At 39.9% G+C, this 14,017-nt stretch overlaps 3 protein-coding genes across 5 annotated transcripts in view; 2 read left to right on the top strand and 1 right to left on the bottom strand.

The window, feature by feature from the left end:
• Window positions 1-14: 14 nt before the first annotated feature.
• On the top strand, window positions 15-1,986 carry RB195_017230 (uncharacterized protein; the record flags this gene model as incomplete). The annotated part of the gene is made up of 5 exons (XM_064184137.1): window positions 15-84; window positions 233-371; window positions 1,066-1,244; window positions 1,310-1,433; window positions 1,821-1,986. 5 exons carry the CDS (start codon window positions 15-17, stop codon window positions 1,984-1,986), a joined length of 678 nt encoding a protein of 225 aa, XP_064040018.1.
• An 898-nt stretch (window positions 1,987-2,884) lies between these two features.
• On the bottom strand, window positions 2,885-5,926 carry RB195_017229 (uncharacterized protein; the record flags this gene model as incomplete). Of its 2 annotated transcripts, none has more annotated exons than XM_064184136.1 (11): window positions 2,885-3,017; window positions 3,537-3,675; window positions 3,849-3,989; window positions 4,058-4,178; window positions 4,236-4,283; window positions 4,352-4,470; window positions 4,544-4,655; window positions 4,857-5,030; window positions 5,082-5,202; window positions 5,460-5,629; window positions 5,801-5,926. In XM_064184136.1, the coding sequence occupies 11 exons, from the start codon at window positions 5,924-5,926 to the stop codon at window positions 2,885-2,887; spliced, it is 1,404 nt and encodes a 467-aa protein (XP_064040016.1). The 2 variants fall into 2 exon arrangements, with proteins under 2 accessions (XP_064040016.1, XP_064040017.1); XM_064184135.1 differs by having other exon boundaries at window positions 4,857-4,961.
• Window positions 5,927-8,498: 2,572 nt separating this feature from the next.
• RB195_017228 (uncharacterized protein) overlaps window positions 8,499-14,017 on the top strand; it is a gene marked incomplete at both ends in the record, with an annotated part of 45,510 nt that continues 39,991 nt past the window's right edge. The window contains 8 exons of one of the 2 annotated variants that reach the window (XM_064184133.1): window positions 8,499-8,625; window positions 10,131-10,306; window positions 10,368-10,490; window positions 10,643-10,727; window positions 11,257-11,362; window positions 11,490-11,601; window positions 11,666-11,904; window positions 12,847-12,895. In XM_064184133.1, the coding sequence (XP_064040015.1) occupies window positions 8,499-8,625; window positions 10,131-10,306; window positions 10,368-10,490; window positions 10,643-10,727; window positions 11,257-11,362; window positions 11,490-11,601; window positions 11,666-11,904; window positions 12,847-12,895 (1,017 nt within the window). Of the gene's footprint in view, window positions 8,626-10,130; window positions 10,307-10,367; window positions 10,491-10,642; window positions 10,728-11,256; window positions 11,363-11,489; window positions 11,602-11,665; window positions 11,905-12,846; window positions 12,896-14,017 lie in introns of those variants that run through there. The other variant, XM_064184134.1, reaches the window with a different exon arrangement.

The following is a 14,017-nucleotide window of genomic DNA, read 5'->3' as shown; positions in this document are numbered from 1 at the left end:
GAGTAACTGTGGGAATGTTACTCTTATTGCTAGTGGGGCTGCGGACTGCTACAGCCTGTATAGCGAGTGTAGACCCAGAAGATGGTAAGTGTTAAGCACAAATAGGTTTATCATTCAGTGTTTTTTTTTTGCTGTCTGTAGTTCAAATGTTGACGTAAAGAAGCATTTATATTAGTTTTTTTTGCGTTGTTTTTAACTCCTAAAATCTGGAAACCCCACTCCAACCTTACAGTTACAACGCCTCCACCTCCTTGCCTGACGTGTCCGCTGCCGGTCTATCGGAACAACTGTAATGGCGTATCCGGACGATCTCCGTGCCCAAATTCTGCACAAGCCAACGTACAAGCAAGGAATAGTGGGACTGATTGCATGTTAGTGCTTAGAGCTATGTAATATTTTGATTTTTGCAAGAGTATAAGGCATAGGAGATGATTGGTATGTACAGTCGGGTCAAAACGACCAGAAGCTTGGGATCGAACCATCGCCGGCTTCACTTGGACTACAGCCATGAGAGGTGTGAGCGAGGGCCCCTCACTTCGACCCCAACCGCTACGCTCCATTGCACCGATCTTCAGGTCGTTTTCACAGGACTGCACTTTTGTTTGTATTTATCAACTGCAGCACTACCGTATGACTGCGCTTTCGCGCTGTCACGGGTGAGAAACAAATACAGACACCTGTTTTCCGAGCAGGATATGATAAGATATTTTCTGTGATTTCTTTCAAAATGGTTACAGTCTGGTCAAAACGACATAAGACTCGGTGCAGTTGCGTAAGCGGCTGCGCTCGATGCGGCACTTCGATCGAGATCATGGCGAAAAGCAGTGTTGGTACTGGCAAGGGTCCCACCTCAATCCCAACTGCTTTGTCTCGCGGCGCTAATTCGAGTAATTTTAAGTTGTTTTGACCCGACTATACATACCCCCTGAACATACAGAATGCAAGCTATTAAAATGAAAATGCTATTAAAATCACGGATCTTCCAATCGGACTGGATTATATTTTCCACGAAATCATAGTGTTCTGTGTCATAACATTGTGTAATTCCACGAATTCCTCTTTTAGACTCGTATTTCGCTGTCCAGCCGGTACAAGAGCATTTGTCTGGCCAACAGGGCGGAACACACCTATACCGTACTCAGGCACAGATCTAATCTGTGATGGACCAGGTGGGAATCAATGGCGCACGGACATGGGTTTGAACGTGGAATCATTGTCATGCATGGGACCTGTTCCTGTAGTTGGTAATATCTCTTCTACCATTCGCATATCTCTGGAAATGCGTTTCAAAATGCAATTCTCCTTTCAGACTGCACATTATGTCCTTCTGTGCCGCGAACGTACGTTGATTGCACCATATATGGAAGGATGAATTGCTATCCAAATCCGGCGATGATCTCGGCCGACATACAGAAAACTGGTCAGCAATGCAGGTGAGTGATTAACTGGCTGTTCTTGTTATTTGTAAGAAATTTGAGAAGGAAGTCATCAGGATTTGATTGCTAGAAGTCTAGTCGTAAACCTGAGAAAATTATGGTAAAAATGATACTAAATGTAACGTTGTTTTTCCGGGTTAAGTTTTTAATTCGATTTTTTAATCATGCTAGTGTTTCTTTCAATTTTTTTTTTGGGGGGAGATGGGGGAATGAAGCTGATGGGTTCCAGGTCCTCACCTTGTTTCATCGTAAAATAGTCACTTTCACAAGCACTTTTGCGCAAAAAAGAAACCTAAAGACTATGATGCGTAAGAACTTGGGGATAATTATTTTGCATAGCTTCTCAGAATTTTTTGAAACAAATTTCTGATAAATGTTTCTTAGGCTCATCGTTCTATGCGGACCTGGCACAACTTTTCATTATATTGGTCCAAGCGGTCCGGTGGATACGGGTAGCACAATCGGTATACCGATATGCACAATGACTGGACTTACCTGGGTTTTTATGGGAACAACCATTACTGGTGTGACTTGCATGAGTGCCACATAAATTGTTGGAGATTTGTTTTATGTTTGGTATTTTTCATCGTTCCCTGAACGATTTTGGTGCATTTTCACACTCTATTTGTCTGTTTTTGTTGCTTATTGCTCGGGGATCTTTCCATACGTTCTAATGATTATATAGATGTTAGGTGAGAGTATAGTCTAACTGTTAGAGGTTTCGCTACCTGCACGATCGATCGGAGGTTCGAATCCGCCCTAGTACTCACCCAGCCTTTCACCGCTCCGGGGTCGATAAATTGGTATCAGACTTGTCTGGGAGGATAAAAACACCGACTTGACACATCGGCTAGCCCCGGCAAGTCATTGTAGAGGCTCGCCACACACTTTATCCTTCATAGAGCTGTAAGCAAAATGATCTTTTCCAGCGCAGTCAGTTTTGATTCTATATTCTATATTTATATATTCTATATTTCTGATTCTATATTTCTATAATTCTATTCTAAATTTGATGGTTTCTATTGATCCTATTTCACAAGCCTCATCATATTGCCTTTCATACTTTACGTAAGAAAAAGTGGATGATTCCGAGGTGTTGTAAGCGCAACTATAACTTCTCCTATCTAAGCAAGAGAGGAATACCAAAGCTTAAATAGACAATGTAGAACCATGTTGTGAATTCAGTGCTAACAAATCTTGGAAGTATACTAATATTTATATCATGCAACAGTATTTCTTGTTATTCAAATCTTAAAAACAGATTCCTAGAAATAACGAACAAGTCAAATGTAATTCTCGTAAACCATGAGAACGAGATCAAGTATAGAAACATTTTCAAAATGAATTTAAAAAAATTCAGATATTATGTACAAATAAAAGATTAGACTTAGGCGCGATGAGCAAATTGTAGCTGATCATGACTAGTGCTGAGAAAACCCCTGAACGTATCACTCGTTTTTCGCGTGATTTGGATCGACTAGATGGGCTCGTTCGTCCTCTTCCACCGACTCGTCGTAATCTTCATCTTCATCGTCGGGATAGAACTCTTCTCTGTCGACGGTAAAGTCCGCAGAACAAATACTGCAAAATTCTAAGGCTAGAAATCAAGGGAATAGAAAGAGATGAGAAAAAACTGCCCGTGGCGCTAATAAAAGTTTTTTTTTAGAAGGATTTCTAGGATTTTATAACTCTCAATAGCACCTCTAAACTTTTGGTGCTGCATCAGCTAAATTTAGTTTGATTTTCATTGAAAAAAAATTATTATATTGATAGGATGTCAGCTATGTTCGTCAAAGAATAAAACCGTACAAAAATGGTGATATCCCTCCCACGTTCATAAGGGCAGAAAAGCATTCTCTACGCTATTAAATGGACAGAGAAAGAAGGATGAAGCAATACGTTTTAACATGCACATAAAACGACACAAATCACCTAAGAAATAATCAATCATCCTATTGGAAGCACTGTGTACCAGTCAAGAAATTCATGGTTAAAAGTCGCGCACAAATGCCTAGTTTTTTCTTCCAACTAGAAACTTGTATGTATCATATTTTAATCAGCAAATATCGCCTCAAAATTAGTACCTGACGCTCTACTTACCTATAACAAATTATGCTGAGGAACGCAATAGGAACACCAAAGAGGCAAGATGACAACAGTGGTTGAGTGGCGAACATCTGCGCAACGTTGGAGTACACCTCGTAGAACATACGTTTTATTCTCGTCGGCCACGAGCGACCTGAAATCGATTTTTTTTTTGCAAAGCATCGCAAATACCTTCTACTACTAGGTAATACAAAGTTTACTTCTTTGAAAACTTTGAGCAAAAAAAAAAGGAATGAAATGTGGGTGGGTGTATATGAAGTGAAGAAAAGCAACAGAAAAAGAAATGAACACAACATAAAAAAGCACCTCCAAGCGCAACAGTTGTCCCTTTCTCTATACCATCAGCCAGATTATCGAGCCACGTCACTATCGAAGCCCGTGTCATCTTTTCTGGTTCATCATCATTCAAATAATACTCATATGTGGAATAGTTGAAGACCAGAATATCTGAACGAATAACATATGTATTAAAATTTCACGGACAAAATGGCAAATCAAAGTATGAAAATACCAACTAGGAGGCTCCATATTTCCCATAATGATGTTCATTGCTATTTCAGGGCCATCTAACCACGCAAATTGATAACGTGACCACAGATATTCGTTCTTTCGTAAATCCTCGGCAGCGCGTCTTGCCTAGGAAAAAAAGGAACCTTTGTGAGAAAAACTTGGGACTTTAACTTTGATAATTACCATTTCACAGAATATCCCTATTGGTGAAGATTGATTTAGTCTCTCCAACTGAAAGCAAGAACATTAAGCCTCTATGATTTCGGAGTTCATAACGTTTCTGGGCTAAATATACTAACCTCACTGCACACAACAAGCACTGTGAGCTTGCCAGTACTAGCAAGTTCTCCAAGGTTAGTTGGTGTGGCACGAGGCATCAGTGGCCACCTTTCGGCCAAAATCCAACGTTTTAGGCCTTCTGAAAGACTTGGATGATGCATTTCCTCGCATAATAAACATATAATAGCAAAAAGAACGGTAAAGCAACTCGCCTACAGATCCATGGTAGGGGAAGAATGACTCATCTTTAAATACTGCTATTCGAGCTCCAGACTCACGCAGCGATGTCGGAACCGCTATAGGATCAGCGGAAAAGAATCTGGTCTAAATTATTAGGAGGGGTCATACCGTAAACTGCAGAGAAAACCAGGAAACAAAGAGAAAAGGTAAAGGAGAATGAAACAGGTACTAGTCCTTCGTTTTATTTTCTGGTTTCCCTCATACACTTCGAGAGGAGAATTCTAAAACCTCTAGAGTTTCTAAGCATACTGTTCCTGGAAGATCAACAATGATCAAAGACCTCACCTTTGAAAACAAGGAATCGGCTATTGTTTCGAATTTGGCCTGCACTTCATCCTTCTCATCGCCAATGATCAAGAACGCTGGGTCATACCGTGAATCTCGTCTGATCTGTAGGGAAAGGAATGAAATATCGCCAATGATCAAGAACGCTGGGTCATACCGTGAATCTCGTCTGATCTGTAGGGAAAGGAATGAAATAGGAATAAAAAAACAGTTTTATAAACACACCTCGTTGAGCCTAACAGCGTTGACTTTCTCAACAATGGGGGCAGAACTTTTTACAACAAAATTGTATAGCGCCTCTTTAGTGCGCTCACCAGAATACTCTATCTGACGTCCTTGACGGAAGCTGAACAGAAAACGACGCTGAGACAATTCTAAACAGAGATGCGATAGTCGGAGCCGATGCTCTTACTCCCTTCACTTTTGAACGAACGGCTCAACGAAGGGACCCCTTTCACTTTTCCATTTTTGGCTAAGGGGTCTTCATCACATGAGCTGCACCCCATGAGCTAAACCTCCTCAGCTGAATAGGGTCCGGCTCCTCCCTATCGCACCTATTATTCTGAATGCAAAAATAGGAAATTAAACGTAGCTAGCACTCACAAGAATATAGTGGGGTATCCAGTGATCGACAACTTATTACATGCCGAAGTGAATCGAGTGCAGTCCATTTTGGCTACTCGCACAGGTAGATTTTTGTCACTGACCGCATATCCAAGATGCTCCCATACGGGAAGCAAACGCTTACAATGCGCACACCATGGAGCGTAGAACTATAAGAGAAAGATTTGAAGGAACTCAAATAGTAGAAATATGCACTTATAGCAAGGAAACACGGTACAGAGACCAACGTAAGCAGATTTTTTGTTTATCCCCTGTTTACAGAAAAAAAATACATTAAAAAAAACAGAAAAGAGAAAGAGAAAAGCACGGACAAACCTCACCTTCACTATCCACATTCCCTCATTACTAACTTCTAAAAATTTCTCGTTCAGGTCCATAACAACAGTTAACGGACCTGCTGCAGAACAAAAAGCAAAGATCTGGAAGATTAACGGCGGCCACCGCATAACTGTCTAAAATCAAAGAGAATCAAAATTGAATAATATATACGCAACACAATTACAATGCAAACAACATAACACGTTGATAAGCCGACGTTTGAAGCTAAAATTACATGCATGCAACAGAAATGGAGTCTTTAACAGAAACTGAATCAGAGAATGAAAGGTGAAGAAAATATGTACTAACAAAGAAAATTAAGTGAATTTAATGTTCAATAGCAAGGTAGCTATCAAATTTGCTAATTTGCAAACAAACAGTTGCATGGAAAACATCGTAGCTCGCTACAGGCTAGAAGATATAAAACTTGTGAATCTTCGTATAGAACTAGAAATATTCGAGCAATGTGAACATAAGTCTTCATTTGAGGAGGAGAAAAAATGCGATAAAATCGCTTTTTTTTGTCTTACTCATCGGATTATATTTGTTTACGGGATTTTAATCTATTATGTTGTTCCACAAGTTTCCTTCCAGAATCATCGACTTTTTAAGTCATAACGACCTCATTGCTAGGACAAAAGAATAAACGATTTATCGCATCGAAGGAACGACGATCATTGACCATTCTGCTGACCATATCGTTGATTGGAATATTTTCTTTATCGACTAAAAAAAGCATCAAAAAATAAGAAGGAACCGGAATTGGAATAACCTAATAAATTAATATTTGGCTCTCATTCACTACTTTGTTCAGTGCGTCGTTCCTTTAGCGTAATTTTTGCTCTCTACATAGTTTTCCTAGAGTTATTATCCACACTTCTATTACGACAAAAAAAAAACAAATAATGCATGAAAAAACTATGGTAGGCCCTCCTAATTCATTCCTCGCATTGATCAGGAGGCGAGGACGTCTATATAACACAGCAACACGCCAGTGAATGGGATAGAGTATGAAGAAGAAAAATCCCGCTGTAAAAGCAGCTAACTTAAGAGAGATCCTGCAACTTAATAGTATTACACTGCTTTATTACTTTATTACATTCATTTTCAGCTGTTATTATTGACGTGAGAACAAAATGATAGGGTAATGGAAAGAAGTAGAACTTTTCCTCTAGAATAAGAGTAACACGAGATATTGAGAGTAATAATAACAAATAATAGGCATGTTAAAACAAAACATGTACAAGCTGTGTCCCACTAGAAACGAGAACTTTAATTTGCATAATTGAAGACGAAGTATGTAAAAGGAAAAAGTGGGAGTCTCATCTTACAACGTACACGATTCAAATGCACAAAACACTTCTTAGATGTGAATGTAATAAGTACTAAAAATAAATAGTTGCTCCTAGCTAACTAGTGTTGCTTGGAAACCATGAAAGTCACAAACCCTACCTCCATAAACTCGAATCAATACCAATGCACTTCGACTGCGCGTCAATTAATGTAAGAAGGCGCAACTACACAGCAAACACCAGCAGTCTTCTCCAGTTCTTCAGGAAAGCGAATATTTTTCTTTTCTTTTCAGCACTTTTCTTCTAGTTTCCCTGAGATTTTCCGCACAGTGATGTGTTCGTTGAATTTTAGTGTAAAGCTGGACCACATTCCTACAGTATTACCTCAAATCTCCTCTTATTCCGCAAAGTCTTATTTCAGTAATTTTGAAAAAAAGCGAAAGTATCTGGAAATCAATGTATGCGAATAAACGCCTTGTTTTCGGATATACTCAAGAATTGTTTCTCCTCAATGTACTACTGCTCCAGTTCCTCCACAATAAGAATATGATTATGACTGACAAAAGATCCACTTTTATCTCCTTTAAAATTCATTTCTTCGCTTCCTTTCGAAATAATTCATTCATGTAGATATGAATAATTGGGTCAAAACGACATGAAGTACGGACAATTGCGTAAGCGGCTGCGCTCGAAGCGGCGCGGTGGAGCATAGTAGCGGTTGGGATCGTGTAAGGATCCTAGCTACCGTCACTCATCTCTGCGGTTCACCGTTGTCCCACCTCTGATTCCAATAGTTGTCTCCACCGCTTCGAGCGCTGCCGCTTACGTAAGGGTGGCCGCAGAGTTCAGAGCCGCACGGGCGCGCGATTTGGCGGCTCTACGGTTTTGGTGGTTATTAAAGGCATCACCCCACGAATCTGAGGTGGTACGGATTTGAGGTGGAGTATTCGTATACGGGATTATGGAGAGAAAGATGATTCCGTCCATTTATTCCTAATTGCCGCAAAAAAACGGCTCGGAAGATATGGCTTCGAGCGTTCCGGTGCGCTATTTTCTACAACGAGTTCGATTGGAGCGCGCCAGCCTTGTGCACACACAGCATCCAAACCGCGCGCCCGCGCTGTTCTGAACTTTGCGGTGAGCTTTACGCAGCTGTCTGTGACTCATGTCGTTTTCATCCCACTATAGAGCTCATGGTATGTTTATTGCCAATTGGTTGCCGTCACAGAGATTGCGAGACACGGGTGTGGCTCATTTTTTCGTTCGAATTTCGCATTTCAGCACCTTCATATCCTGGAAATTTGGCACTTACAAAGTAAATACCAGTGATAATTTTCAGAGGCGAACAATCCGTTTCAACCCATAATGCCCGTATAATTTTTGTATAACGGCAAAGACAGACTGCTTCATGTGTGCAAGCAACTCCAATGTCCAGTCGGAATGTGTAGAATGTGAAACAAAAAGTGAATGTGAGGAATGCTACGACTGTTGTTGCGATACGTATGTCGGAGTCGTATCGACAGATATTATACCAGGTTAGGTTAGAGTTCTAAGTATTATTACAAATTTAAAAGAGTTTTTAGAGCTGAGGATTTGTTCTCATGCTTTGCGACTTATGTTGATTGATGCCATTGCAATTAAAGGCATCACCCCACGAATCTGGAGTGGTATGGATTTCCAGTGGAGTATTCGTATACGGGGTTGTAGATTATGGGGAGGAGGGTGATTCCGTTCACTTCTTCCTAATTGCCGTAGAAAGCGCCCCTTAAGATACGGCTTCGAGCGTTCTGGTGCACTATTTTCCACAAGGAGTTCGACTGGAGCGCGCCAGGCTTGTGCGGCGCCGCATCTTTCGGGCCGTTTTTTACGGCAATTAGGAAGAAATGGACGGAACCACACCCCTCACCATAATCTACCATACGAATACGAATACTCCACCTGTAATCCACACCACCTCAGATTCGTGGTATGCTGCTTTTAAGCAGCATTCTTTTTAATTAGGTGGAATAAGTAGTTTCACTATGAGGGACATTCAAGCATAACCCTTTGTTAAATATTTGATTATTCCAGAAGGCTGAATCATAGTACAATCGGGTTAAAACGAACTAAACGTTGGTGCAGTTGCGTAGGTGGATGCGCTGGAAGTAGCGCGCTTGAGCTAACGGCTGCGATCGAGGTGGGACCTTATTCATAACTGCAGTCCGATTGCAGCAACAGAGAGCCCCTCCTTGATTGAAATTAGTACCTTCACAGTACCCCGTAGTCGTCCGCGCAACCACACCGGGGTTCTCGTCGTTTTTACCCGAGTATAACTGTGACAAGGCTGTGTTGTTCGATGTGACAGTGGAAGCAAAAATGTGCAGGACAACAAAGTTGCACGCACGAAGTATATATTAGGTTTAAAACAACTTGGAGCCCTACGCATTTGCATAAGGCGCTCAAAACGGCGCAGCGAAACTGGATGTTAGAATCGAGGTGGGACCCTCGCTAGCTCCATTCATTTTTGTAGTTTGTGCCACTTGCAGCCGTAATCTCATTAGCCTCACTCCTCACGCAACCTGCACCGGGTTTATGGCTGTATGCAACTTTAGGGTCAGGAGCTTAGTGCATCCTTCATTGCAAAATCATGAAATTTTGTGTAAGAGGAGAACCTTGCAGCATCAAATTCTTGAAGCGGACTATACGGATCATACATTTGCTAATCCACTACAACACTAACCACCATGGAATTCGCTCGAATTTCTAGATTCACATAATTTAGCTTATAGTTTCCTTTTTGTCGGCAAAGAGTAATAACCCTTTGGAGGCAGCGCTTATCAATGGTGAGCCGCCACTTTTTAACGGCTTCTTTTCATGGTCTCCTCAGTTTTCCAGATTTTCTTCATACATAATGCGCTCGATCCTTATTATTATTTCCATGTTCCAAATACAGTTTGCGACTGGCGCCTGATATGCAAGAAAGCGCACTGTCGTCAATGGGTTATGGAAAAGATTACTTCTTGCACGCTCTTAGGACTTCACTTTTGGTTTTCACTTTTAGGAACACGATGTTCTGCCAAAACTGTTCATGGCGTGGCAGTGACAAGATGTTGGAATACTGTGGTTTCGTCATTCGAAAGTGCTGAAGTAGAACCAGTGCGCTTGTTGTGTCCTCAACATCAGTATTTATTCTCAAAACACTCTATATGCCTTTTCTGCAACTGTTTCTCGAATACAGTACGCTCTTGACACACTTATTCTAGAGAAACAAATCCTTTATCGAAGAGTTATGCATTAGGATCGCTTTGGACAAGGATGGCTGGCTAACTGTAGCACATCTCCTGCACACCTGACACATCTTCGTTGTGCAGTGCGTAACTCTGGCGTACTGTTTCTGTCGTGTTCGCATTGTAATCATCCGGTAAGTTTGTCTCGTTCTCGTAGAGGTTATCTTCTGCACTAAATTGTACGTTTTGTTCCAAATCGAATGTAATAATTTTTCTGGACTCCTTAATTTCATGCTACATTCACATGAAACTAATTCGTATTTCTTTCATGAAATGTGTTTTACAGTGTCTTCCATCTTTTGATATTACTGCTACCCTGGAACAACCTATTAGTTCCATTCTATTTGAAATAAACAAGGAACCTGTAGTCTGTAAGTTACCTGTCAATACTTATTTCGATTGAAACAGATAAGAAATAAGAACCCTTTACTACTGTATCGATGTATCTTTTTTTTCGCTCCTTGAGAAATATAATAGGAATAGGGAGAGTTTCCAGAATTCGTATTTCGTCACATTTTTCCTGTGTTCTTTCCTGACATTTGATTTTGCCGTTTCTCTTGCTATAACTTTACAAGAACTAAATGCATCTATCTTCTCATTTTCACGATTTTGGCATCATTTTTGAGGTAATGTTAAACTGAAAAAAATGCAAACCGCAAGTCATCGATACTGATCTTTGAATACACCGGGAGATGGTCAGGCACTTCTAGAGCTGTGATAAAATCTTCGTTAAGTGGTCTAAGTGTGGAAAATGAGTCGTTGAGTTGTATGAGCCCCGTTGAGTTGTCTGAGTCTCGGTTGTAATACCTCCTCAAAATATATTCTAGCAAAAATGATCAAAATATATTGTTACTTAGATTACTTCGGCCGGTTGAAAATAACTTTATCCTGAAATTTCAGCTTGTCTATTGCGAATTTCTAATGAACTTGTTCAATACTATCAGGATAAAAAAGAACCTCGCAGAATTCTTTGTGCCATCACATCAAACCTTGTCAATAACCGCGGGTATGTTCTCAGTTACTTTCTTTTCACGATCTTATAATTGTTGCAAAATTAATCCAATTCCCTTTTTATTTCTCCTCAGTTGTTCCTTGCTAGTGGTTATAGATCGAAGGAATTATATTTATTGCAGCTTGCAGTCGTATTTTGCGGATCTGCTGTTGATATTAAGCCAAAAGAAGGATTTTGAAGTTTTACGTCAACTGATTCGCTTTTTAATACATTGCTATGAACCTCTATCTACTGTAAGGATAAGTTTCACGCTTTACAGTCCGTGACATTGTTGCCACTATTTAGCTTTTCTTGAAGGTGTGGTCGGAAGGAGAACTTTTAATGACAGTTTTGGTATCCAGTGAAATCGAGATCGTGACAGTTTTACGGGAAGCTGGTTGTCCTGTATTGCCTAAACATCTGGATGAAATGATCGTATGCTATACTCCAACTTTATTCGATGCCCTTATGATTGAACCGGAGTACGCTTCGACGCTCATAAATGAAGATTTGGTTTCTAAACTCGTTGCGGAGAAGTCCTGGAGCTATCTGTTAAGGTTAGTTTGTCAAAATCTTTTTTTTTTGCAAGGAAACAGTATTTCGCATTGTGTTGTCTTCTTTTTGTTCTATTCGGGCGAACACGGTATTAAAATCTTCTTCTCGACGGTATTAAAATCTTCTGGATTGTGGATTCTATGACAGTGTTAGAATCCATGGCATGTCATTATCTTTACTCACTGCAAACTGATTTGAAATGGTTCTGGAAGAATAACAGCTCACTAGGGTCTAGCTCCTCTTTTTTCTTTCTTAATCTACACCTTACTTAATCTCAACATTAATTATTGAGTACAATAACTGTAAAAATATTACCTATTGCCGTAGAAAATTGGTCAATCTAATCCGATCGGAATAAGGGTAATGTTTCACCTTGTTTTCGCCACGACAATAATATTGTTCAGCGCAGAAGCTATAGTTCTATGTTCTGGTTCCTCTTTTACTCCATGTGTTATTGTTTTCTTCTTTTTTTTTCCTTATCCTTCGGATGTTGGGTTAAAAACGACAATCAGTTTGGAATCACTCAGGCAAACGTTGGTTTTTTTCTTTCAAGTTTTGCACTGCATACTGCACAACGACGAATACTGCATTGGCGCTTGTTATTGCACTTAAAATTCCTCTCACTTGTTTTTGGGATACTTAAGGCGTTTGAGTATAGCTTCATCAGAGATTTTATTGCGGTGAAGAGTGTATCTTTTAATGAAGGCCTGCAGGTGCCTGGCATTTAGGTTCAGTTGCAGACTGTCCTTATTCTTGAGTATCGCTATTAAAACCTCACAAATGCAATAAAATGTCGAACTTAAAGTTAGAATCATCATATGTTTCCGATAATGAATACCTGTAGTTTTCTGCCATTCCTTTAAACACCTTTCCTATTTTCAAAACAGCTTGGTGGAATTGTCTCGGTATCGTATAGAGCTTAGAAAGACATCTTAAATATTAAGAGTTGTTGAATACCGTGATGACGATGGGAACAAATACAATGAGGATTAAAAGGCTTAGGAGCTGCATTCTTCATATCTTTTCTCCTTAGATTCTTATCGTCCGATGTTTTCTTCTAGCACAATTGATTTGGCCTTTCGATTTAAGGGGCGTGTGCAGCAACGTACAACAGTTTTTTTTTCTTGCGAAAACAAAAGCCAGATTTCGAGTTAGCCATGTATTGTAGTCGTGCAGGGAGAATACAATTCCGCTGCAGTATTTCGCATTTTCACCCAACGACTGCAAATAAATGCTGGCTGGGGAAGTTTCAACAGAATGTGAGAAGCTTGGCATAGTTTTCCCGTTCAACTAATTTTTTTCTGTTTCTATGTACTAATTGTAATTTGCCTAACAGTTTACTTCCACACACTTACTTACATGCGGAATTTTTCCGAAGAGTCAGTTTATTTCTCAATTATTAATCAGACATCGGTCTGTTTCTTAGTAAATCGCTTTGATTCCCTCACTAGATTGTCATTTAATGAGAAATAAGAATTTCAAGTGAAGTTCATTTTTAAAACATCAGTTTTAAAAAAATCGATGCGAAGTACAACGGCAAGTGACCCAACACTTCTCCATTAATGAGGTTTTTTCTGAAACCTCATCAATTCTGTTTTCTTTGAAATGTCTACAGGTTCTCAGTTCTAGATAGCATAGTTCCCGAATTTGTAAGTTCAGGGCGAAAAAAAACTACATATAGAAATACCAGAGCTTGTTTACCGCCTGACAAATGCATATCATAGTGATTCGTGGCATATGAAATGTAGATGTCGTGTTATATATAAGTCTTAATCCTCTAGGCAATGAGAGTAGAAATTACCCTTATCTCGAATGTCGTCTAGCGCTTCAGTCGGCTATTGATGCAGTGTTCAGTGGATTCGAACATGAACTGTGCCCTTCAGGGAAATGAGTCGTCGAAAATTGCGACTAAATCTTTTTTCTATCAATAGGTATCTTTTTGCTTGATCGCATTGTTTTTGATCGGTGGTTATTTGTCTTTGGCAAACTACTGAGAGTAACATGGTTGAAAAGAGGAGGACGAAAGCTAGTAGCAAAATTTTCGACCACTGTCGATGCTCTTCTTCGTGACTCGATTTACTAGATGCGTCACTGATTTGTTATTCAGTTGCTTCA

Source organism: Necator americanus, chromosome II (assembly GCF_031761385.1).
Source record: "Necator americanus strain Aroian chromosome II, whole genome shotgun sequence".
NCBI lineage: Eukaryota > Metazoa > Nematoda > Chromadorea > Rhabditida > Ancylostomatidae > Necator > Necator americanus.
This window is presented reverse-complemented; position numbering and strand designations above follow the sequence as displayed.